Source organism: Paracoccidioides brasiliensis (genome assembly GCF_000150735.1).
Source record: "Paracoccidioides brasiliensis Pb18 unplaced genomic scaffold supercont2.4, whole genome shotgun sequence".
In the NCBI taxonomy this organism is placed as follows: domain Eukaryota; kingdom Fungi; phylum Ascomycota; class Eurotiomycetes; order Onygenales; family Ajellomycetaceae; genus Paracoccidioides; species Paracoccidioides brasiliensis.
Window position 1 is genome coordinate 2,940,364 of NW_011371361.1, and position 26,017 is coordinate 2,966,380.

The window sequence follows — 26,017 nt, forward strand, 5'->3', positions numbered from 1 at the left end:
TACGAAGATGCTGTATATCTCGCCAAGCTCGCCGAGCAGGCCGAGCGCTACGAAGGTCCGTGACAAAATACAACCTGCCTACCTAGGCACCCCTTTAAAAGCGCAATGTGGGTGAAGAACATGTGAAAAATGTTGACTCTGGATTAGAAATGGTGGAAAACATGAAGATTGTGGCTTCTGCAGACAAGGAGCTATCCGTCGAGGAGCGCAATCTACTTTCCGTTGCCTATAAGAACGTGATTGGCGCCCGACGTGCCTCGTGGCGAATCGTTACTTCGATCGAACAAAAGGAGGAGTCGAAAGGCAATGAGGCGCAGGTTGCTCTTATCAAGGAGTACCGCCAAAACATCGAGACTGAGTTGGCCAAGATCTGTGAGGACATCTTGGATGTGCTTGACAAGCACCTTATCGCCTCTGCGGAAACTGGAGAATCCAAGGTTTTCTACCACAAGATGTAAGCAATCATCTAACCTTTTCGTCGCATTTCGCCCTTTCTTTCTTTATTTTTAATTTTTAATTTTTATTTTTGTGCTGGCTGGTTTGCTGCCCAGCGCTTGATATATTCGACTTTCTGTCTTGTTTTATCTAATTTGAGTGTTCGTTTGTAGGAAGGGGGACTACCACCGCTATCTCGCCGAGTTCGCTCTTGGAGACAAGCGCAAAGACTCTGCTGATAAGTCGCTGGAGGCTTACAAGAATGCAACTGAGGTTGCTCAGACCGATCTTGCCCCTACCCACCCCATCCGTCTAGGTCTTGCTCTCAACTTCTCCGTCTTCTACTATGAAATCCTGAATTCCCCAGACCAGGCTTGCCACCTCGCCAAACAAGCTTTCGATGACGCTATTGCTGGTATGTCATTGACTTTTTCAACCTACCTTGGATGTCAGATAGGAACCAAAAGCTAACTTTGAACTTTAGAACTTGACACACTTAGCGAGGAGAGCTACAAGGACTCCACTCTTATTATGCAACTCTTGAGAGACAACCTGGTAAATACCATCCCAACCCGCCCCAATCAGACATGTATTCCAATACCTAACATTTCTATCTTAGACTCTCTGGACATCATCTGAGGCTGAACCCGCCCCCGAGGTGGCCCCTGCCCCATCTGAGCAAAAGGATGAAGCCCCTGCTGCTACTAGCGAGGATGCTCCTAAGGCCGCTGAGTAGACAGAGAAGAAAAAATTTGAAAGAAGTTATTTTTACTGTTTTTTAGATTGGAGTGGATACAAAGGGAACCTTTGTCGTGGCTTTTGTTAATCTCTTTTTTACCTGCCCATCCTTCCCCGATGTGCCGTGCTCTTCAATTTATTTTATCGCGCTCCAAAACCCTTTTCCATGGTCCATCCCATTCAAATCTCGCTTTTCTCATCTCCCTTTGCTCCTCTCTCACACCCCAATCACTCGCCAACCCTGACCCCATTTCCCCCCGTTCCCTTTCCTCGATTTTAGCGGCTGGGAAGTATCTCTGTTAGGTTGTTTTTCGTTTTCTAATACTCCGTTCCCTTTTCTCAGAATGTCTTGATTTCTCATTTCCATCCTTTCTCGATTTCGTCCTTTGTTCTCGTGCTCCTTTCGTATTGAAAAGGGGGGGAAAAAAACCCCCCATTCACAAAATGACGATCAATCGAGTAAGGAAATAAAACCCAAAACCCCAAAGCCAAACAAAACAAAATATGCAAATATTCTTTCAGCAAAAGTGGAAAAAGGGAACTCCCCAATTTGTTTTCCGACCGTATACATAGGTATGTAGTAGATGGTGAAGGGGATTGTTTGCTTGATTGATTGAGCTTTGTTACGTTCGGATATGTTTTTTTCCTCGACAATATGGAATGGACACAAATCATACACTTCGAGTACCTCTGCAAAATTCACAACCAAGGAAGAGAAAACAGAAAAGGAAAGAAATTAACATAATACAGCCGTCATACATATAGTTATACACCTTTTTTCGCCTTAGGATTTAAAAACCTTTTCTCGCCGCTCACTTGTCGGTATGTCGATTTTTTTGTATTGTTTTATTTTCTGCTCCTGATGTAAGCTACATCTACAGTCTTAACATGAATCGAGAGATATTTGCAAGTCCCCTTTTCCAAGATAGAAGAGAGAAAAACGAAAGCAGAAGAATAAAAAAAGCGTGGCCGAGGGTGTGGCGGAGTCTATAGATAGTTAACCCTCCGAGAATAGGAAAGCTAAAAGAGTTGGTAGAAGCTCCGGAGGTAAGGGCTAGAAGTCTTTAGAGGACGTATCGTTTCCGTGATGCTTGGTTACTACTCATATGATTTATTGTGCTCCCTTGATTATCATGTTACTTTTCAAATATATCTTATGCGGGATATGCTGTGCTCTGGTAAGGATGATGATCTCTAATGACGCGACAATGTATCCGGGAGGATGGACGCGCTAGGATATATTCCACTGTCAATATAAGCAAGATGAAAAGAAAAGGAGAAAGAAAGATTAGCTGTCCCCCGGGTAGTAAGCCGTATTTTATAAAAACATTCTGCAAATTATTGAAAAAGGGACGGAAAAGGAGGAAAGTAATATCAAGACAGCTTTATATATAAAATGGGAACGATACAGATGTGACCCCAGAAAGAAAACCGATATCATAAAATCGGGACACAGAGATAAAATGGAAAGCATGGCATAACATGAAATGAGAAGGGAGAAAAACCAGAAAAGAAAACAAGAATAGATTCCAAAATGCCGGGTATACCAACAACCGCAATTCCCCGACAATCAGAATTAATTGGAGGAAAAGTTAACATCCGTTTCCCCAACCCAATGCTAATCCCCAAGTCCCATCCAACAGCCCCTATCGACGGCCCATATAAGCTTTGTAAAAATCTTCCGCCGCACCTCCCCCACCAAGCCCATTGCTAGTTCCATTCCTATACTGCCCATACGGGCTCTGATGCTGATGCACACTAAGCGAGCTACCCAGCTTTTGCGCTGCGGCAATCTTGGCATGTAGATTTGCTGTGCCTTGGTCGATGAGTTGGAGCTGGGAGAGGTGTGAATTGAGGATGCGGACGATTTGGGAGATCTGGAGGTGGCAACAAAAGGGAGAGGGGTAGGGTGGGATAGGTTAGCAAAAAGGACAACAATGTGCGTCTGGATAGTGAAGGGAGATAAAATACGTAGGGGTTATAGTTATTACGTACGGGTTCATCGGCCTTGGTTGTCTTGTTTAGAGTTGAGGAGGCGGAGTTTACTTCTTCGATCATGCTTGTTAGGTCCTGGCCCATTTCGTTGAGGCGTTCGGATAGGCGTTCGGCGAGTTTGTAACTGTTTTGAAGGATGGTTAGCTGGAGGCAAAATTATATGGTTAGACGTAGATTGGGATATTGGGGAAGCTGGTTCTCACGTTCGTTCACGTTCCTGGTCTGGTCCTTGCAATGAATCTGTAGTCCCAACCTGTTTCGACAACAAAGCTTGAACCTCCTGTTCGTACCGATCGAGCCACGAGCTCAATTCATCCTGCTGCCCTTCCACAGATGCTAATTGGCGTTCAACTTCCTGTGTCGCCCTTTCCGCATCGACGGTATTGCCATAAAGTTTCTGTACTTTGGTTCCATTGTCCACAAGCATACGATCCCATGTGGCGACTTGCTCCGCTTGTTCTTGGAATTCTTTTTGGTATTTCGTTAAATCAGTGGCCCAACGAGTTATAATCTCATCCATGGTCTTGTTTTTGAGACGGGATTGGGCTGGGGGAGGTGGTCCTACAATCGACGCCCCCAGGCCACTGGCGGTTGCTGTAGTTGTGGGTGTGGTGCAAGCAGTGGTCGTGGCAGTGGTAGTGTCAGTTGTTGGAGGAGCAGTGATAGTTGTCTTTCCATCGGTAGTGGAGGTCGTTGCGGGAGTTGATGTTGTGGGAGCTGTCGTTGTGCTCGGTTTATTGAGGTTAAACATTCCACTAGCTGCTTGGCCCGGAGTGGAGGCTGGGGTAGTCGACTCCTTGGGTGCATTCGTCTTCGGGGTGCTTATACCGACAAACAACCCTCCAGCGGGTGTCGCCGTTGTTGTTGTTGTTGCCGTAGTAGATGGGGTAGAGGTGGAAGCAGAGGAACCGCCCTGGGACCCGAAAAGGGGTTTCTGCGCGGTCTCTGCTGGCGTGGCTGGGGTCAAAGTACCAAACGTGGGTTTAGATGAAGGAAAGCTCGATTGCTTTTGTGGCGATTGGGTCCCTGAAGTACTAGGGACAGAGAATGGTGAACCAGACGTTTGCGGGGTGGTTGACGTCCCAGCTGTGCTGAGAGCGGATGGCTTCGCATCGGATTTCTCGGTCTCGCTGTTTTGGCCCTTGGTAGCGGGGACGTTGAATAAGTTCCCTGAACTTGTAGTTTGTGATTGAGGAGCATTTGGGAAAAGAGTCGTTGTCGTTGTTGCCGGCGTAGAAGCACTTGTTGATGACAGAGTGCCTGTGATAGCGCCTTGTCCTCCAAAGGGATTAGAACTGGGTTTCTGTCCAAACAGAGGTACAGACTCCCCTGGCTTTGTCGACCCTTGATTCCCGAAAAGGCTGGATCCCGTTGAACTCTGCGGCGGGGGCTTTGCCGGTGTAGTTGACATGTTGCCAAATACTGATGTTGCACCTGATGCTGCTGGAGTGGCGTTTCCAAATAAACTACCAGTTGACGGTGTATTCTTTCCTAGCTCCCCAAACAATACAGATTTCGCCTGACCCGATGACACAGGTTCCGTTGGTTTAGGAGTCTGGCTTGCAGCCCCGAATAAGGGCGTCGTCGATGTTTGTCCACCAGTTTGTCCCTGATCCGAGGGCTTCGCGAAAGGGCTAGAGGTAGTACCTGACATTACGCCGAACGTATGTTTAGAGCTCTGGCCACCAAACATAGAACCGGTTTGACCTGTTGCAGGGGTCGTTGAACCTCCAAACAAAGGAGTGGCAGAGCTACTCGTTGCTGGTGTTGCTCCAACACTTCCGAAGACACCACCAGTGTTGCCGGACGCGTTTTGTGAGAATGGCGATGCGCCCGCGGTACCGAATGTTGGAGTATTAGAAGCTCCCGATGTCGAGGGCGTCCCAAATTGAAATGGGCTAGACATCGTCGCAGATAGTTTATCGTTTCTTCGAGGACTTCGAAGAAGAACAGGACGTATGCTAAGAACCAAAAATTAGTATTTTGATTAGGGAGGACTACTACCCTTGTTGGACGGTGTTTGGAGCCTGGTGAATGGATACTTATAAAAGAGGGACTGGACGAGTGGGATATAGCTGAGGTAGGCTAAGCGGCCAACAGAGCCGATGCTGTATAGGCGCTGGATGTATGTATAGAAGTAAGAAGGGCTCCAACGTTATGCCCTGGGAGATGAAGCATCGGGCGATTTTCTTGCTGTCGTCGACATTGAAATCGCCTGAAGTTCAGTGGGTTGATGTTTTGCTGAGCTTTATCTGGAGGTGACAGTACCATACGAGATTACACACAATAGCAGTCGGCCCAGCAGCTACAACAAAACGGTATCAATACAGATACCGGGCCGATTGGGGCTCCAGACCGCCTTGGCAGAATCCTTCCAATAACTTCAGAAATGGGACTTCGTTCCCAGACACAATCTGCTTGGTGCGGGGGATCTGAATCCAACGGAGAATATCCTGGTATTCTACGGCTGCACTAGTTTATTTGAGCTGAGCTGAGCTGAGCTGGAGAAATCCGCACCGTTTCGATGACAGAGTGGATTTCCCGCCCTCCCAGCATATTGCTGGAGCCACCGCCGAAAGGGGCTGAGCTGGAAGACCCCGGAGCACAATCCCGTGTGTATCATTCCTCACTATGATATCTATTCTATATTCAGGAGCGGTGTGCAGCTAACCTTATATCCTACAGACTCAGAGAGCGAAGATGAGCATTTTTCCGATGCTTCTGAAGGCATCGTACCCCACTCTGGGTCTCGTAGTCGTTCTCCCTCGCCCATCCCCAGAACACGCGTAGAGAGAATAGACGATGTCCCAGCTTATGGGGAGATACCTGGTTCTCCTGCTTACGAGAAGAGAGAACTGGACGCTGTCCCAGACGAGATCGAGATTATCAGCAGGGGCACACCCAGCAGACCATCATCAAGTGCAAGTGGAAGGGCCACCTTAACCCCCGATGCAATTCAGATTCCGCGGACCGTTGTCGAGAAAATCGACCCGAGCTCACCCAGCTATGGAGAGGAGCCAGGAACGCCAGCCTACGAAACTCACAAAGCAGATTCTGCTCCGGATATGATATGGAAAGTTGGTGACCAAGGTCCTCGACTTTGGAATGTGCCACCCGACCAAACAGGGCAGAGGGTAGAAGGTTCCCCGGTTCCAGAAACGGTGCTTTCCCGTGTTGAATCTCCCCCTGAAGACCACCCTCATCGAGCATTTATTGCACATAAGAGGCACCCTAGTGATGCAATGCCAGATGCCATCGTGACAGTGCCGGATGTGCTAGGTAAGCTTACCATCCCCCTTTTCCCTGGTGTGGCACGAATAGATTTCAGAAGGACGATTGACCGAACCAGGGTCTCCAAACGCTTCATCGAGTAGATCCGAACATCGAAGTCACGTCCGGCGGAAAAGCTCCGTAGCAGAAAACCAGAGCTCTGAGAACGATGCTTCACAACAGCCCGCAGGAGACGGATCTGACGATCGACCTTTTGGTGATGATTTTGATGACTTCGAGGAAGGGGATAGAACCATAGATGATGATGATTTCGGTGATTTTGGTGAAGCAGCTTTTCAGGGACCAATGGAGGTTATCGATGAGGGTGCGACTCAAACAGACAATCATCCCATCCTCCAACAACCTCCTCCACCTTCCTTTGTAAGTAGTAGCTTTAGCATAAACAGCAATCCCAACTGTACATACAATCCATCTGTTGATGCGGTCACCTCCATCCTATTACCCACTTCTAAACATAATCTATAAACTGATCCGTTTTCATATACTGCAGCCCCCCCTCCTAGACTTCGACTCCATAAAAAACCTCCAGGACCTCCTAGGAGCAACATCCAACCATCTCGACACCCTATTCCCCAGCTCCGCAAACCTCTCATCTCTTCCCCCAGTCGAACCCTTCCCAGACGCTTCCGCCATCTTCATCACAGACCGCTCTCTCTCCCTCTGGTCCCAACTCGTCGCCCCGCCCCCCCTCCAACCACCCAACTGGATAAAATCTCGCATACGTCGCCTCTTCCTCGTCTCCCTGGGGGTCCCTGTCGACCTAGACGAAATACTTCCCGCCTCAAAACAAAAAAAGCTCGTCCTCCCCTCCATAAATTTCGAGGGCAGCCCATCGCCCTCCAACACGGCAACAGGCGGCGCCCCGTCCTCCTCCGTCAGCAGAGTGAAAGCGGACGGCCAGGGACGCTCCTCGACATCTCTTGACTCTGTCCGCTCTACATCGCGCACCCGCGCCCCACGACGTCGTGGGCCCCAACCACCTCCAGAATTAGATCTTTTGGCCGTCCGCCGTCTATGCGCAACTACAGATGCGGCTCTGGATAACTTTACGGACGACGAGCTGAAGCAGCACATCTCGCGACTGGAGGAGATGACTCGGCGCGCCAGTGAGGTGTTGGAATACTGGCTCAAGCGCCGTGATGCGCAGATTGGAGAGAAAGAAGCGTTCGAGGGCGTTATTGAGAACTTGGTGAAACATGCTCGGCAGGTGAGGAAGTAGTTTTCTGCTAAAGGCGGGGGTGGGCCGCCGGGGGCGGCTCATCAACTTCTTGAGGAAGTGATGCAGAAAGAAGGGATCTACTATGAATGGGATTCTTGATGCAATTGCTGGTGCCCATGCTTGATATACGCAGATATATCTTCATACGTCGCCAGCGCCCACCCTGAATAGATTGCATTCAATGCATTCATTTCATCCAGTCACATAATTCCCCATCATATGGGCTTAAGGATAGGCGGAAGGGGGTCTGACGGCAAGAAGGGTCAAAGATGAAAAAGACTTGAGCAGGAAGGCTGCCCTTTTCTTTTCTTGCTCCTCTTTATCTCTTAACGGGAAACTATTGCATAACACTCAAACCCTCCAACCCTTGCTTTTCCCTTACTGTGTTAGTGGTCCTCCCTCCACACCGGCTCCAAGTCTGGGGCCATTTTCATTGTATATTGTGATTTAGATTCTACCTACCACTCTCACTTGTTTCCTTTACATATATCATTTTCATTTTAATAGATTTACTACATAGGGAGCTAAAGCGAATATTGATAATTATATCAACCATAATTCATTGTCATTACCATCTCTGCCCAGCTGAGAGGATAGCCTCCAGATGAATTCTACTCTCCAGTAAACCCTTCTTAGAGATAAGTGACTATACAAATCGACAATTGACTTCCCATCATACCACAAAAGAAACTTTGCAAAGATTGCGGAGCATATATCCCTGCAATAGAAAGCTTTTTGAAATACATTTACGTCATTATGGCATAAATATATAAGCAGAAACAATATCATCATCCATCAACCCCAGCGCAAAAGAAACCAAGCCCTTTCATCCTTCTTCTCTACCTCTCATGTGTACAGGGCAATGGCTCACATAGGTATATAGAAATGTAGAATATATCACAAGCCCATATTGAATATGTGCTGAGTAAAAACTATAGTATCAACAGAAATGAAGCAGGATTGTTTGCAAAAGAGACAGTAATTTATTTTCAGAGATCTGAAACATCTACAACTCCTGAAGAGACAGGGATGATGGAAGTGTGAAAAATGATCTTGTATATATGTATGTAACCTGCTGATGCCATCCATGTACATATCTCATTCCTTTGACATGGAGAGCCGCAGATGCTCTTTTCTTTGAAGCAAATGCCCGGTGCAATAAGAATAAAAATTAATCTAAAAGAGAAAAAAGAACTTAACAGATATGTTCCTAGGGGGGTATAAAGCGGTAAAAACAGATTTTGACGTTCGCTTGTGAGCAGTGAGGGTTGTGAAGAAAAAAAGAAAGAAAAAAAGAAAAAGGTCATCTTGTTTTGGCCTCTCCGTGAGAACTAATGTTGGCTATATGCATTAAACAAGGATCGGGACCGGACATGTAAAAGCATGAAGCCAACTTGAAAGAACGGAACGAAACTATGAAAAGAACACTGTCATCCGGAAACGGAAAAAGAGAAAGTCAAGGATCAACTAGTCAAGTTCAATTATTTCCGGGACGGAACCTGAATCCTGCGACATCTCAGGTGCAGAAGGTAGCTGCTGGCCAGCTTGATGTTGACTGGGTGTATCTAATTCGCTGCGTTCAGACGACTCCCGTTTCCGCTTCAATGAGTGCGACTTGCTAAATCGATTACTATGACCGTTAATCCCTTCAACCCTCCGCTTCCAACTTCCATCCTGCCGCACGAGTATTGCCTTCACATCATCTAGCAGCTTCTCCTCCTTGAGCTTCCTGCGCACCTCGACCAGGAAATCATCAATAATTAGCGACTGTGGACGTGCATCGTTGCCACAGATCGGACACTTCCAGTCCTCAGCCATACCGTGGCCCTTGACGGATCTTGTCAAGCGTGTGGTCAGGAATGTTTCGAGGTCGAAACACTCCATATGTGAGCAGTACTTGGCGCGGGCAGGGGTGTCGAAGATTCGCGCCATGAAGGGGTCGGTTAGGTCGATGGTGATGTGCTCGTCTACAACGGCGAGGTCGTCGTCGGCGGAGGCTACATCTGAGCTTGTAAGGCGGTTCTTGATACCTTCAATTGATTTGGAGAGGGTGTGGTGTTGGATAGATGTGCGGACGCGGCTGAGCTTGGCGTATTCGAGCACTTCCACTGCCATGCAATAAACTGACTTGCTGTTAAGCTCCGGAGGGCCCCAGAGTATCGTTAACGATACTTCATTCACCCCTTCCTTGAGGGACGGTGTGATATGGACAGGGAGATCTTTGCCGTTGTGTACCTTCCGATGAACGAAGTATTCTGTGCCATTCACGTGAATGTATATGACGGTGGGCCATGCGGTATCTGATATAGCCCATTCATGTCCCTGTAGCTTTTGGAAGGGTGGAATCTTTTTTATACAGCGCAACTGATATGTTCGACGTCCATCTGCAATCCCCCATAATCGGGATCCTTGCTTTGGACCTTGTAATTGAACAGGGAATTTCTGGAATTCTTCTGGGGAGATTGTAAACTGCCACTTGAGAACTGATGTACTCGTTCTAATAGACGAAGGAGCAATGGCAAAAGATTGAAGATAGTGGAATAGCGGTTCAGGGCCACTAGCTCTCGGCTCGTTATTATTATTAAGAGCACGGAATTTGTCTTTAAGGTGAGCTTGGTGGAGGCCAACGATGAGAGGGTTAGGATTTGCAGATTCCATTGGAACGAACCCCGGTGGAGGAAGAAGTAGGTGATTTCGCCTGTTGGGAGGAGGCTGGATATTGACGCGGTTTTCGTGGGGTAATTGAACAGATGGAGGAACAAGGGAATCACAATGCAAAGGTGCATTCTTATTATTTAACTGAGCTACACATCCAGGTGGAAGCCCGGACATCGGGTTGGAAGCGAGCTGAACACCAGATCTTCCGGGGGCTGCATGCGATTGTACCTGTGCGGCTGCAGGTGCAGGCGTAAGTGTATGCGGAGCTGTAATAATTTCGCTCATAGAAGGTCCAAATGCGTATCCTTGGGGTTGTTGAAGTGGGTTCTGAGTAGTGTTCGGTGAGTGTGTTGGAAAAGTGGACTGTATTTGATGATGTGCCCCTGCTGAAGGCGGGAGAGATCCTTGGGTCATGAAGGGCTGATGTTGATGTTGGCCGTTGGGACCAGACGTGGGAGTAAAATGGATTCCTTGATTCTGGTGAGGTTGCTGGCTACCCATCTGTTGGTTGTGTAGTGCCCGGTTTATTCCAAGATGCTGCCTTCGTAGTTTCGTATACATTCCGACTAGATATTCGTTTTCAGTTCGCACTTGGGCTGCAGATACTGGATTCGCAGTGAGCATTCGTTGGATCCGCTGGCGATAAAACTCCTGATTTTTTTGAAAGATGCTGAGGTAGATCCTAAGAGCTCTATCATTTCGATTTCCTGTTAAGTGGCGACAACTGGCAACGAATATAACATGTTGCAAAGTGGGCGAGGAGAGTACACCGAGAGAGCGAAACTCGTCGATGAGCGGGGGATATCCCCTCAAAATAATAGTCCTTTCGAATTGGGCCCAGCAATCGGCTAGTCCTGCTAACAAATCCATCACACAATCCAAAGTCTTACTGTAGGCTGAGCAGTTTTGAGTCAAGTCGCCAATGAGAGCCGGGAAATGGGCACATGAGTGGATAAACGTTTTTGAGAGATAATCATTTTTGATTAGAAGTGGGGAGAGAGCCTCAAGTCCTCTTATTTGTTGAGCTCCAAATTTAGGGAGAGCCAGGCGGACAGGGCTTGCTGTGGTAAGGCAATAGACTTGATGTAGGGCAACGTAAAATATATCCTCCGCTTCGCAAGCATTTCGCAACAGAGCGATCCGACCTTCCTCAGGCCTGCCTGGTGTGGTTGGAATGCGATCCAGAAGCGGCTTGTAAAACTTAAGTGAAAATTTTCCGGCGAGCCTAGCTTGCTGGGAATTGTTCATCATATCCGACGTTGGCACCGCGTTCACCAGAGCCGTACTGTTTCGAAGTCGAAAAGTTTGAAGTAGGGGAGAATTTGCTGTTGCGGTTCGGGCCCGTTTATTTCTATGCACTTCAGCTGTGGGTGAATTGTTTGCCATGGCAACCATGGCAGGTGATTGTGATGATACGAATTGTGGTGAATAGCCTATAGCGGGGGTTGTTATTGTTGCTGCTGCTCCTGTTGTTGTTGTTGTTGTTGTATACGGCAACTCTCCTGTATGGTTTTCTGCTGGTAACTGCCGCGCTGGACGTGGTGGCGGTTGAAGCGGTGGGATAGGACTAGCTCCCGGAAGAGCACCAGATTCAGAGTCTGAGCCAGAGCCAAAGATGTTACCCAGGGGGGCAGCCTCATTGGCAACGGAAGTTCCATGGCATGAATCCGGGGTCGGAATAACCGGAATTTGGCGAGCATTCGTAGGCGCACCGCTCGTTTTGTCCGCAAGCTGTGAATTTAAAATATGAGGCGAAGCAGATAGCGACTTGGGGCCCGGTTGGAAGGAGACAGGGGAAATCGGCAGCTGCTCTGATGATGGTGTGAAATTGATAGATGCGGCTTGGCCTGGTATGTTCGGGGTGTTCTGGGAGATTACGGTGTTCAGGATGGGTTCCCGTTCCTCTCCCGTTATTGAAGATTTCTGAGGGGCCTTCTCACTGTCTCTACGTTGGATAGGGCTAGGACGCGGGACAGTTGAAGTAGGGTTTGGTTGTCTTGTAGCGGCTGAAGAAGAGGATTTCGTTGTCGCGACTGAATTGGGGTTCAGCATCCATGGCTTTTGCTTTCCACCTAAAAATTTTTTCAGAGTCGAATTTAGAAAAGATATTTCATATCCCGGATTTCGGACATCAGAAGATGAGCGGCTATTCTGAAGTCGTTTGGAGGATTGTCGAGTCATCGCAGGGTGTGATCATCTTTCGGTACCATGGGACTTTTGGGAGAGTTAGAGCTATCTGGTATTGCTGGGAGATCGCTATGGCATCCAACATTAGTTATTAGTTATTAGTCATTACTCAGTACCTGGCGGCGGTTTAAACTAGCTCCAATGAGAAATACAAACAAATGCAAGCAGTGACTGCACTGGAAATTCGAGATAGAAGGATATAGGAGAAGAGGGTGGATATGAAAGATTTGAGCTGAGCTAGGTAGAGTTGAACAAAGAAAAGCAAGGAACTTTGGAGGGCGCTTTAGCGTCTTGTCAAATTCGGTTGGTCTCATGGGGCCGCCTAACCGTGCGGGATTTTTTGAGGGTCTATGAGCCATTTTCCCTACTTATTGTGAGGATTGTAAAGGAATGGTGTTTTCTTCTTCGCTTTTACGGTTAAATGGATCATTCCCATTGACCAGATCAGCAACTGTTAGTAGGATTTGACCATATAATAGTTATGTAGGATCAAATCTGGCTGTAGACTCGAGGAAGAATCAAGCCAGTTATTTATTTTACCGATTGCTGCCAAATTAGTGGTAACTAACTCTCTAACTAGTTCGCTTCCACTAAAACGATCTTTGAACCCGAACCGTCCATCGGATATGAGCCCGGATAGCCCGAAACAGCCAAACGACCCATTGAATCAGAATCCTATTTTACCTGGGAGATTGAAGCTGATCAAACCTGCTGGAAATCCGAAGACCTTGACTAAGTGATTTGTAGTGATGGTGTAGCTGCCTGGGGTATTTAACTACTGACAGAGATGTGTCAAACAGCAGCCGGCGAACTGCCAGAAACATCACAAACTAGCTGTAGTTTATTTTTGCTTAATTTCATCTGAATCCATAATTGCTAACCACACCCATGTTAGAATAGTGATTTTTATATGTAATTTAGAAGACGTAAGTCATAACTAGTTTAGCATGAGGTGGAAGCAAACAATCCGTAACTATAAATATATATATATATATTGATTATTCCCTAATTGAAGTCTATTATTGGGTTTGAAAGCAATTAATATATTTAATTTTTTAAATATAAAAAAATAGAATTAACAATGTGATTAGAATATATATTCTTTTAAGAATAAAAAATTATTTCATGTGAAAGATTATATTATTAGTTTTGTATACTTTTTATCAGAGCTTTTATTATTCTGCTTTAGATTTAATTTTCACTTTTTTTATTGTTTTATTCTGAGCTTAATTATATATGAAATTTTTTCTTTTGTATAGTTATTTTCTTTTTCTTCTCTTCCTTTAATGATACTAACTTTGTAGATTATACTTATAAATTAATTACTTTTCAATAAAAGCTTTTATATTTTAATTTAATCTTTATCTATTAGAAGATAAATATTTAAAAATTTTAAATTTATCTATCACGATCACGAGATATAGCCAAAGAACATCTTCTTGGCACTGATATCTCCTACGTCTTATATCACGATCATTCTAGTCAAAGACATCTCCTTGGCACTGATATCTCCTACATCTTGGAAACTATCTCTCTATAGCGCCGTCACTACTCCAATAAGGATATTCACATTACCCTGATGACGAGATGACTGTCCCACCTTTGTATGAGATGACGAGGTGACCATCTTTCCTTTGTATGAGATGATTATCTTGCCTTGTATGGAATGACGAGGTGACTATCATATGAATGACGACGGGATGATCATCTCTATGATCATCTTTATGAAAGACAACGCCACTTTCTTGATCAGATAGAGTGGTATCCGAGCGCATTCATGAAGGAGGGAAGGCTTATGAAAACCCTATGGCTAGCTATCACTGTTTAGAGGGTCAGCGATTCGTTCTTAATATATCAGATTCATTGAAGACGTATACATATCTCTATCTGATCATCTGTCTCCTTGATCGCTTAGATTTCCCTTCAGTCCTAAAACATAGGCTCGTCTGTTCCCTTAGCTAGTCAAACCTACCCATTCGGCTTCCCATCAAACAACCCACGCGACGGCACTGTTGACTCGCCGTCTCGGCGTCATCTCCTTACAATATCAACTTTTGAAAGAAAAATATATTAATTATTAATATCAGTTCAAACTTTAATATAATAAAAAATATAGAAGATAAAAAAGACTATGTATGCCCTAACCCCCATGATACTCAGGCTACGCCTTCGCGCTATTGAGGCGGCGCCACTGTCCGTATAACCCCCATCCTATCCCCCTATTACCAAGGCGCTAGTTCAATCTTCTTCTTGCCGCCCCTTTATAAGGAAGCCCAATCCTCTACATGATCCATCTTCCTCTTCCCTCCCTTTCTGTCTCTTTACACGCGATAGCTATTAGCTGTTCTCAGCGGCTAGCCCGTTACAGAAGAACTTCTTTCATTAATTTTTTTTATAATATTAATTAAAATTTCACTTTATATAATAATAATATTATTATTCAATTAGAGTGTTTGCAATTACTGACTATGACATTTATTTAATTTAAAAATCAGAATATACTATCTGATAATAATGTTTATAATTATTTTAAGTATATAACTTGCAATATATGGTTTTCAGCTCAGAAATTGGTATTATTTTAACTTCAATTATCATATAAATCAGTTTTTTCTTTTTCCTTTTCTTTCAATTTGTTATTATTAAATCAAGGAAATAATAAAAGATTAAAAAATAAGAAAAAATAGCAAAAGTTAAACTACTAAATAAAGAAACAAAACATTTAATAAAATATAGAAAATAATATAGAAAATACGAAGTGTCATTGGGACCTTGCCAAAACGCCTTCTTGGCACCGCTGCCTCATACGTGATATTCATACTTTCCCGCCTTTATACGATGTGATTATATAGATCATCACTGCATGAGAATCACATCTAGAAGGCACCCTTACCCCTCTAATCAGGCAGGACGGCATCTTGTCACATACCATGAAGAATGGAAGTTTGATAGAAGCTCTATATAGATAGATAGCTATCTGACCCATTGTTCAAGAGGGTCAGTGATTCATTCTCAATATATCTGGAAGACGCATACAATTCTCTATATAACTAATTACTTGTACCCTTGAATCTTAGTTACCTCTTCTATTCGTAGGCATAAGCTTGTCTGCTTCCTTAACAATCAAGCCCACCCTGATCGGCTTCCCATAACCATCCCGACGTGACGTCGCTGTTGATAACTATCCCGTCTTGGCGCCGCCTCGTTACACAAAGCAATGTAATATAAATATAATGTTATAGTAGCAATAGCAATCAATTGAAAATCTTTAATAGCAGTATTTTAAATTCATAATACGAATTACTTTCATCTTTAATATATCTACAGGTAAAATAATTCAAACTGCAGGTTTAGTATCTCACAATTTTAGTTGCATATATTACACTTTTGATAGTTAACAAGCTTTCTGATTGACATACTTTAATATTAAGATGTTAAAATAAATATAAAAACTGTTATTCAAAGATTGGCTGATTACGGTCGGTTCGTTTGAAGGTGGGCCCTCTTAAACCTCTTTGGTGGGGATACACCTCTTATATGAAATAAGGACCTTACGGTGTACGCTAGCTAGCTGAGCATACGCCGCAGCTTGGCAGTCATGTTGGCAAGAGCAGCTGAACGTTTAGTTGAACCCAATCCGAATAGGATGAACTTTAGCCGTAAAACCACAGAACAGTAGGGCGGAGCGTCAGCAACTAGTCAAACTATGTCTTATTGCAAGTTTTGATTATGACTGAACTTTTCACTCAGCACTCTCTTTAGATAATTGGAGCAAACTAGCCTCCTTTCTCAAATGTGACATCAACAAAGGTTACACTGTCATTAATATTTGAGAAGATTTGCGTACTTTTCAACTCTTTGCTGAAAACTCCGCAGCTTAATAAGATGCTTTACATTGTTTTTTAAAATCAATTCACCAATTTCTTTCTAAGTTTTGATATAAGATTATCGCTAAAATAACATAGTCAAATTGGTACTTTGAACATATTTTGTTATAAAAGCTTATTAAAACTACTTGTCAAATTGAAATCAGGCAGTTTATATAAAGCTCGACCCCCGGCGGCTGGGAAACCAAGGGCCGTGGGTTCAAATCTTATAGAAGGTATCTCAAATTCAATGAGACAATTTTTAAAAATCTGGCACGTCATCTGGCCCACATTAGATGACACCTTAATAATACCTTCAGTTTCATCAGTTAAACTAGCCATAAGCCTACTCTTACTTTACATATATAGTGCCACAATTTCAGATAAAAATTATAGTAAATGTCATAATCACAAAATCTTGCTAGAATATTTTCTTGATATTATTATTTTTTATATCATAGAAACTATCTCTTTGCAGTACTACTGCTACATCTCTATTTTTAAAAGTAAATATATTATCTTATCTTTGATATAATTGATTACTAATTGGATAAGAATATTAAGTAAATAACTTCTTATTTCAAATTACTCATATTCATCAAATTATTCAATATACTTTAAATCAAAAGATCAAGATTTTAGTAAAAAAGAAATATTTTTATTAATTATTAATATCTATAAAACTGAGTAAATTTTTATTTAAATATACTGTTGCTATTACAGTGCAGTTACTTTTAATATAAATTGAAATTGATTTATTATATTCTGAAAATTGATTTATTCAGATTTTCAATTATCTCTTTATATTTAATTACTTGCTTATTTCATATTTTAATTCTCAGTTTAATATTCTTATTGTTAGCATTCTTATTACAGTTATTGTTAGGGTGCGAATGCGAGCTGCATAAGGAAACTCTCTGCGTTGCTAACTGCTATAACGGAATACTAAGCTTGATGGGATGAAAGGGGCTGCCTGGATTATAACAACCCGCATGGTCGCGCGGTCACGTGATGAGGATTAGGCCTAATCGGGCGCCGAGCTTAATCCGACGTCGAGTCTAACCGGGCGCTGAGCCTAACAGAGAATAGAAAAGAGATATCAGCTAATTATATATAGTACTATTATATTAATAAAGAAAAATAAAAAGATAAGAACCGTTGATATCATATAAAAATAAAAAATAAATTTTTTTTATATAGTTAAAGAAATTTTATTAGCTTAAAATATATTAATTAAAACTATTAAATTTTTAAATTTTAAAATTAAAAAATAAAGATTTCTAAAGGACAAAAAATATAAAATCTCTGAATATAATATTATTATTATTCTTCTTCTTATAAGATGTATTTAATCAGTAACTATAATATCTAAATATAATATTAAATAGTATTAATAAATTTAATCATTTATTTTATAGAATTTTTATATATAATTTCTTATGATTATTTTTAATTTAAAAATTTATTAAATAATATAATTATTTATTTATTGAATTATATCATTTATTAAATCACTTTTATTATTTTATTTGATAAATTTTAAATTAAATAATATACAAAAAATTCTATATAAAAATTCTATAAAATAGCTATTTAAATCTATTAATATTATTTAATATTATATTTAAATACATTATACTTACTGCAGATTAATAGTCTTTATTTTAAAATTTTTAAATTCAAATTTTCAATTTCTTTTTTATATATTAAATAAACTTTTGAGATTTAGCTGGTACTTGGTGAAATGGCGAGGCTACGACCCTTCTTGGCAACCTGAACATGATCTGATCCTGGGATGTGAGGAGTTTGGTCCACAAGTTCCACGCTAAATCGGGGAAGGTAGAGAGTCACTGTGGCATTCCGCCTCTATTCTTCCACCTCTTTCTATATTAGTATCCACTCTCTATTTGCTCCTCCCCTCTCTAATTCACTCAGAGGCCTCAATCTTTTCTATATTTCATATTCTATGCAATCACTCCTACCATATAGAGTGATTATAGTGTGTATATATAGCAGGGCATCTGCCCATCTTATTAGAAGAGAATCAGACATGATTTATCCTATCTATTCGATTGCTCGTACGCATCAGTCACGGATCCCTTAAGCGGGTGGGAGACCACCCTTGAGGAACCGTTCCAAGAAGGCGCGGTTTATATTTTAGTAGCAACCTGTTTCTATATTGAATCAACTTCTTCTCGTCTCATCTTTGTATTGGATAAATGTCTAATGATACTCCATCGTTGCCTTTTTGTACAAATGATATGGGGAATCTTTCCTCATCTTGCTATGTAAAATATTCTATTCCTCATTGAAAAAGTGTGAAGGCCACTGCGCATGGGTTTGACACCGCCATCAAAATACAAGAAGGGCCACGATGCGCCCACGATGCGCCATGAGAAGTAGCCAATCCAAGGAACAGGAATCAAACTTCCTTTCTTTGCCTTATGCTTGGCGAGTGCAATCTTTAGATGGTCAAATACATGGACAGAGTAAGAACAACTTGACAAGAAGACAACACAATCTAGAGAACACTAGCAGAACATGCTTGACCGAGATGGTGGTAGATACATATTTGAAGTTTGTGGAAGTTACATCTCGTTGAAGGAAGAGCTTCTTCAGGTGGTCAAAGTGTGCCTTTTTAAACTCCACCCTTCTTCCTTTCACTCCTGATATTCGCCATCCATGCCGCTACGTTATCAACAGCCTTTTCAGGAGATCACCTGTCCGGCGATTGTCATGTTCCCTTTCACCCGGCGTTGGACCTACGATTCGTGAGATGATAGCCAGATTTTGTTTCAGGATGGCATAGGCACAGTGAGTATTTCTATTTTATATTTTCAGGATCTGGAAATGAGGTAGCTGGCTAAATGTTGACCAAGTTAATATGCCGTGCAGCTCTGAATATCTGGATCACCACTGAGTTCAATTGGAGACCTTTAAACCCGGAGTGCCTCGACCAGGTCATCAGATACCAAAAGACCACAGTGAGGCACACATTTCTTGTACTCTATATCTGACAATATCGACCATTGATTCACCCTCCAGACACTAATGGGATGATTGCATGGTGTCTAAAAGGAACTTAATACATTTGCTCCACAACTCCAATCATGTTCTGACCTGAAAAAGAGGCTCACAGATACTTGCAATACAACAATCAACCCCTAACCCCATGGATGAAGACAAACCCCAGAATCACCACAATAGAAATAGGGATCTCTCATCAGCATCCTCAGATTGGTTGAACCATGGACCTAGCCATCTCAAGCTTAGCACTGTCCACAATACATCTGGCCACAAGTTTAGCAATCACTCGGATGGTCCAGCCTTGACAATTTTCCACAACAGCCTGTCGATTTACTGCTGTTGGAGGGGGTTCATTCTCAGCCACCTGTTTTACAATGAGCGCCTGGGCGTCTGTGATGGCAGCAAGGTTGTATGCATTTGAGAAAGACAACGACTGGAGGATGTTGATTGGACCGGGTGAAGGTTGATAACTCATACATTCAGCATCTCCTTTGACTTGGTAAACTGGGCCGGGCTCGTTTTCACGGGCGACAAAGAGTGACCAATGCTGGGGTTCGTCATCAGCTTGATTCTGCTGGATAAGTGAGAGGTGTAGTGCATGGTCTAGTGTAGGCAAGTTGTCTTCAAGTTCCTTGGATTCAATCCATTGTTGTGTCCCCCTTTTGCGCCTGAACTCACAGCCGTTGAACACACAATATTCAGAAAAGCCGACAGACTTGAAAGGAGTGCCTGGGGGTGGATAGTTACTCATCTACTAAAGCATTAGCACTAAGACACAAATATTCATGATATGGATGCGTTAAAGGGCCACAAACTTTGAGGAAATATTTCAAAGGCTTGGAGATATATCTGTGTAATCTTTTAAGACAAACATCGGAACTTTTGCACCTGCGAAGGGATAGTAAATCGGAGGCCATTCTCGGTCCTTTTATATCTGTATTCCTCCGCTCATCATCGTGGCAGGATTGACAATAACACGGAGGTTACGGGGTAGGCGCCCCCAACTCATTTCAGAATATGCCGTTCGCAGCCAATGAGTTTGAAAGCCGCCGATCTGTGTGCTCTTGCCATCTGTGAGGAGGGAGCATTGAGTAGGCTACTGGTCCGTACCTCAGCATCAGTAGGTAGGTGCCAGAGCCCCTGCACGTTTCATTACAGTGAGTCATGGGTCAATCAAGAGCACTTTCTTGGTGGAATGGATTTCCACCATTTCTGACTTGCATCGCATGGATGAACTGCGTCGCACGAACCCAGCTGGGGAGGCGCTAAGGCTGGTGGTTGGCTGGGACGGGAAAACAAATATTCCGAACGTCTCGAGCCTGGTTGCTCGCAACATATTCGTTGATGGACGTCAAATGTTTTAAAAGTATGCGACGAGAGATAATTCTCTTTCCACATCTGCGGAAACCAAGCCTGAGTACCCGAAACCATGGCGTCCAACGCCTCAACCCAAGCCCTAATAGTGTCCAAATCAGAAAGCACACACAACCTTGAGGATGGCGTTCCATTTGCATATGAAAATCTCCGTGTGGGCGAGACTTATCTCAAGCTGGATAAAACACTCTTCAGAATTACACCTGATGCAAAGAAAGGACCGCCATTAGAGGGAGATGTGATTACTGTTCTAAGCAAGCAAGGCGGTCGGTTAGTTCTTGAGCGAGATTATTCTTATGTTTCCAAGGGCGGAACGGCTGTAAGGCGCTTTGAGGTTGAAGCTATGAAGCTGGTAGCAAAGCACACCTCCGTCCCTCTTCCTGAAGTTATTTACAGCCTCATGAGTGATTCCAGTGGTGAGATTGGGATGACAACTATTCCAGGCACCACACTAGAAAGCCTATGGGATAAGTTGAACAGCGAATCAAAAAAGTCTATATGCCATGAGACATGGGATCAAATTGCCAAACTCCGAGAAATCCCACAACCACCTGCCTTAAAACAGTTCTTCCAGTGTCTTGCCGACGGCTCACCAACTCTCGACCCTCTAATTGAAGACTTGGACCGCTGTGGAACCCCTTTATACACAGATGAAGATGTCAGAGCCCGAATATACCACCGTTACCTTCATTTTGGTGGTCTGCGATATAAAAATGAGCTACCAGACATGCTCCCTCGATCATCCTGTACAGTTTTTACACACGCTGACATTGCCCCACGGAACATCATGGTTGATGACCATTATCGCATTACTGGCATCCTCGACTGGGAGTATGCCGGCTGGTACCCTGATTACTGGGAGTATGCACAGATCATGAGGCCTGCTTGCCGGACGGGTGATTGGCAGAAATGGATGGATCTCACTGCACCCCATAAATGGGATATCTCAGGAATAGCAGCCGCGAGACGAATTCTATTTTGATAACCGCCACAAACTTGCAAATAAATAGTACTACTACCATGATTTAGCTGACAACACATGGTTTTGATTGAGGAGGAATGGGCCAAACCTACTGCAATAAGTATCAGCAGGAGATAAAATCCTTCCACGCGCGTCAATGAAAATTCCAGTTCACGTGATATAATCAACACTAACTCCTTCAGAAGGAGAAGTTACTGTTGGAGCCTAGGCTTCCTATTATGGACTAGCGCACCACACAATAGTATATAGCATCCCTGAGATGGGCTACCAATACAACCACTTCAGATGCAACAGGTTATGACCTGGATAGCTTGTTTTTCTTTTTGAAGAGTCTTTCACACTACTTCTGCACTCTATTTCTTCTTTTTCTTTAATCTGAGATATAAAACATCTCATGAGAACTGCATTGCTAAATTGCAGTAAAAATCTGACAAAAAATAACTGTTTTGAAAGCTTTGATTGCAGAAAACAAATTGAATTAAGAAGAGATAAACAGATGTCTTCAAGAACATGAGCTGCAGAATCATTAAATACCTCTGCAAACAACAACATGAATAAAGATGAACATGAATACAATATATCTATCTCTGAGTCTAAAGAAGAAACTAATCAAAAAGATAAAATAAATATAAATGAAAGCAATATAAATATGATGTGAATGATGATAAAATACATGAAAAGACAGAACAGACAAATAAAAAAACTTATATAAAGATTAGAGAAAAACTCAGATTTTTTGTCAAATACTACTAAAAATCTTATCAAAAATAAAGTTGATGAAATTTGTAAAGATGCAAAGATTAAATTAAAAGAAAAGCATATAGTCATTCTCACTAAAATCAACTATCTAAAATAAAAAAGCTCTATTTTTGCAAATACTCATTTGATTCAAATAAAAAATATTTTCAATAAATAACAAACAGCATCTTTTATCACAGTTTCTCTGAAAATTGAGCTTTGAAATAAAAAAAATAAACTTCTTTATATAAGAATCTTTTAATTTTTGAATGTAAATATATGTGATTTCTTAAAATTACTGAATGAAAATTTCTATCTAGCAGTAATTTTATGAAAGAATCTTGCTTAGAACTATATTATATTTTATGCAGAAGAATGTCTTCAAATTATTAAAAAATTAAGAGATTTATAGTTCAAAAATAATAATTTTCACATCTATCTTGTAATTTTTCAAGATTTAAAGATAAAATTTATATTTATAGATGAAAATTAAACTGAGAATATCTATTATGATATATTCATATTAGAACTAAAAGACTGACAATAAGAATTTATTAAAATGAAGCTGAATGATTTTTATATCATTAAGTAAAACTCTATTCAAAATTTGAATTCTGATAAATTGATTAGTTAGTTAATTATTTATATCACTATCACTACAACTCATCTCAACTCATCTGCTGTAAATGTCATTACTGAATAATTTAATGAATGTTAATATCACTATTATGAGAATATAAAGTATATAATTAAACACTACTAATTCAAAAACTCATATCTCACAAGCACTAAATGACAAAAGTATAATAAAAAATATATTAAGATATTAAAAAATAGAGATAGAAATAAAACTAAGAATAAAGATAAGAGTAAAGATAAAAATATAGAGAATTTACTTGTAAATCAGTTAAGTCAAGCATTCTTTACAATAATTTCTTCAAATATTAAAGAACTTTTAAGAAGTCAGTCACATTATAAGTCAAATAAGAAAAGAATTTGATGAATACAGTAATTGAAAAATAAGATAAATTGATAGAGAAGATGAATATGATTGATTTGAGCAGAACAGTAGCTAGTCTGTATGATAGCTAGTCTGTACAGTAGCTAGTTCAAGAGAAGATGTTGAAGTCTAAACTTTCTATTATAAACTAGTGTATTATATAATAATATATAGTATCTCTAAGATAGACTATCAATACAATCACTTTAGATATTCAACAGTTATTGAATTATACTTTTCTCACTCTAATTTTTCGTGAAATTATAAGCAATGAGACAGAGTCAATAAATCTCTAAAGTAGCTGAGCTATTAATCTTCAACTGTTAATTGAAGAGGATGAAAATGAGCTGTACAGTTCAATGCAGAAAACTTATTTATATAATTTATTAAAATAAATATGCATAGAATTAAAAGCTATTAATATAATTAGAGAACAAGAAATTTTTTCTGTGTTAATTATTCAGTGTCAACTACTCTAGATTGTGAATTCAATCTGAATCATGTTTATTTACATGTAGAAAGTTTTGATCTAGCTCACTTCTTTACTGATTATCCAATTTTCTTCTCATTTCTCATTGATCATTGCTGTTTCAGTGTTGATAATTCTTTATAAAATGTAATGTTCAATAGATCTAAGTGCAATTTAATTTATACCTTTACAATAATTGAAAAGAGGAAGAGATAGTGGATAAGAGATAGCTCTTATATCAATTTTCAATTTCAAACTCTGACTATCTTTTCTAAGTGATATTTTCATGACTCAATTCTGATGCTTTTCTTTCTTTTCTTTCCCTTTCAATGAGATATTGAATCTAGATGTTTTTATTACAAATAAACAAAGAGCTCAGTTCTGAATATAGAGAATTTTAATTATACTACTCAGAACTAAAACCTGTTTATAAAAGAGATAATAGATAAACAATCAACTCAAAAATTTCTTTAAAAAAAAAAGTCATAAATAAATAATCAAATGAGCTCATAATATATTAAGAAGAATTACTGAAGTTATAAGATGTTCTATACTATACAACATTATTCTCAAATATACTTTTAATTTATTAAAGTTCTTTACTGAAATAAGTCTTCATCAGTCTCCTTCTCTCTCTTGCTGAGTTAGTAGACATATCTGACAGAGTCTTCTATAAAGTGGCTCATTCAAAATCAACTATTACATGTTGATAAATCAAGTTTTAAAGTATATTTCACAGCTCTGCATTGCCATGAAGAATTTCTTTTGAGTGAATAGCCTCAAAAGCACAGTGTACCATAAAGGATGCATCTGCAGTAGAGCTGAGTATGCTGGCTTTTTGAATCACTTCTTCCCCTCAGCTCAAAAATAACATGTAGGCGTAAATTCTACCATCATAGTAATAGAAATACTTTGACGCCAGCTATACAACACCTAGACAAACTGGAATACATTCACTCTAGAGGTTTTAGAGTTGATTGTAGATCTGCTTTTCATGTTCAAGCTTATACACATGCTTGTATTTCATACCTTTAGCGACTATAGTATATCCATGTGATGAGAGCTGGACTTTGAACAGTGCATCATAACTACTTGCCTTGTAGAGAGGATAGCAATCAGTGTCCAGGCCATGATCCATAGCAAGCTGCTTTCAGATATAAGTATGAAAGCCATATATATGAATCTAAAACTTCTGATAATTCTGGTAGTTAGAGCATAATGAATTAAAAGGGCTACTATTTCTGAGTGTAAGAAAACATTGCTGAGAGCAGTATGAGTGGGCTTTGATGACTGGTGTTTCAATGGCATTGGGTATCCGCCAGGTGCGACTAACTTTCTCATATCGCACCTTGCGACTTTGCAGCTAAACCAAACTCTCCCCTTTATATTCAAGTATAAATGTCAGATTGTGATAGGGTAAGAGAAGGAGATAGAGAAGAAGACAATGAGTAAGAGCTTAGTAATCAGTATTTATCTTCAGAGAATCAGTATTTGAATCACAGTATCATTTTGAAAAGAGAAAAATTATAAGATCATCTGTCACAGTAGAGAGAGAATGTATTTTCTAAGTGAGCAGCAGATAAAGTCTGCTTTAGTATCTCAGAATACTTCACTAATCAAATATCAAGCCTTACAGCATCATCATATCATTCTGAAATATTGCTGATGAGGCTAATGCTCTGATCATAAATACTAAAACCTGCATGATAGCTGTCAACTGTAGCTTATTCTTGTTAGTCATTTTGACATTTAGATCTGATCTGCAAAGCACATGTACACTGAACTGAAGATGAGTTATCTGAGATGTAAATAAAAATAAAGACTTCTCTTGTGCATATATAGCTATAACATATCTCTTTGCAGATCATGTAAAAAAAGAGCTGAGTTGTGATCATAGCAATGAGTTATCTATAGTAGAATTCAATATAACTGAAATTTTGATCAATAATATTCTAAATGAAATAGATCTCTTTGATCAGTTTTGTGGCTATCTCAGTCTGTATGAGTTTATGAGATATCTTATATTCAATTATAATCA

At 41.1% G+C, this 26,017-nt stretch overlaps 6 protein-coding genes across 6 annotated transcripts; 3 read left to right on the forward strand and 3 right to left on the reverse strand.

Moving 5' to 3' along the window:
• Window positions 1-149: 149 nt before the first annotated feature.
• PADG_04440 (uncharacterized protein) lies at window positions 150-1,171 on the forward strand (the record flags this gene model as incomplete). Its single annotated transcript, XM_010761540.1, has 4 exons — window positions 150-454; window positions 609-850; window positions 920-990; window positions 1,055-1,171. The coding sequence occupies 4 exons, from the start codon at window positions 150-152 to the stop codon at window positions 1,169-1,171; spliced, it is 735 nt and encodes a 244-aa protein (XP_010759842.1).
• A 1,648-nt stretch (window positions 1,172-2,819) lies between these two features.
• Window positions 2,820-5,074, reverse strand: PADG_04441 (uncharacterized protein; the record flags this gene model as incomplete). The annotated part of the gene is made up of 3 exons (XM_010761166.1): window positions 2,820-3,050; window positions 3,169-3,292; window positions 3,372-5,074. The coding sequence occupies 3 exons, from the start codon at window positions 5,072-5,074 to the stop codon at window positions 2,820-2,822; spliced, it is 2,058 nt and encodes a 685-aa protein (XP_010759468.1).
• Window positions 5,075-5,692: 618 nt separating this feature from the next.
• Window positions 5,693-7,678, forward strand: PADG_04442 (uncharacterized protein; the record flags this gene model as incomplete). The annotated part of the gene is made up of 4 exons (XM_010761541.1): window positions 5,693-5,780; window positions 5,854-6,447; window positions 6,518-6,819; window positions 6,950-7,678. 4 exons carry the CDS (start codon window positions 5,693-5,695, stop codon window positions 7,676-7,678), a joined length of 1,713 nt encoding a protein of 570 aa, XP_010759843.1.
• Window positions 7,679-9,145: 1,467 nt separating this feature from the next.
• PADG_04443 (uncharacterized protein) lies at window positions 9,146-12,517 on the reverse strand (the record flags this gene model as incomplete). The annotated part of the gene is made up of 1 exon (XM_010761167.1): window positions 9,146-12,517. The coding sequence occupies one exon, from the start codon at window positions 12,515-12,517 to the stop codon at window positions 9,146-9,148; it is 3,372 nt and encodes a 1,123-aa protein (XP_010759469.1).
• Window positions 12,518-19,621: 7,104 nt separating this feature from the next.
• PADG_04444 (uncharacterized protein) lies at window positions 19,622-20,333 on the reverse strand (the record flags this gene model as incomplete). The annotated part of the gene is made up of 2 exons (XM_010761542.1): window positions 19,622-20,167; window positions 20,289-20,333. 2 exons carry the CDS (start codon window positions 20,331-20,333, stop codon window positions 19,622-19,624), a joined length of 591 nt encoding a protein of 196 aa, XP_010759844.1.
• A 512-nt stretch (window positions 20,334-20,845) lies between these two features.
• Window positions 20,846-21,772, forward strand: PADG_04445 (uncharacterized protein; the record flags this gene model as incomplete). The annotated part of the gene is made up of 1 exon (XM_010761543.1): window positions 20,846-21,772. The coding sequence occupies one exon, from the start codon at window positions 20,846-20,848 to the stop codon at window positions 21,770-21,772; it is 927 nt and encodes a 308-aa protein (XP_010759845.1).
• Window positions 21,773-26,017: the final 4,245 nt, after the last annotated feature.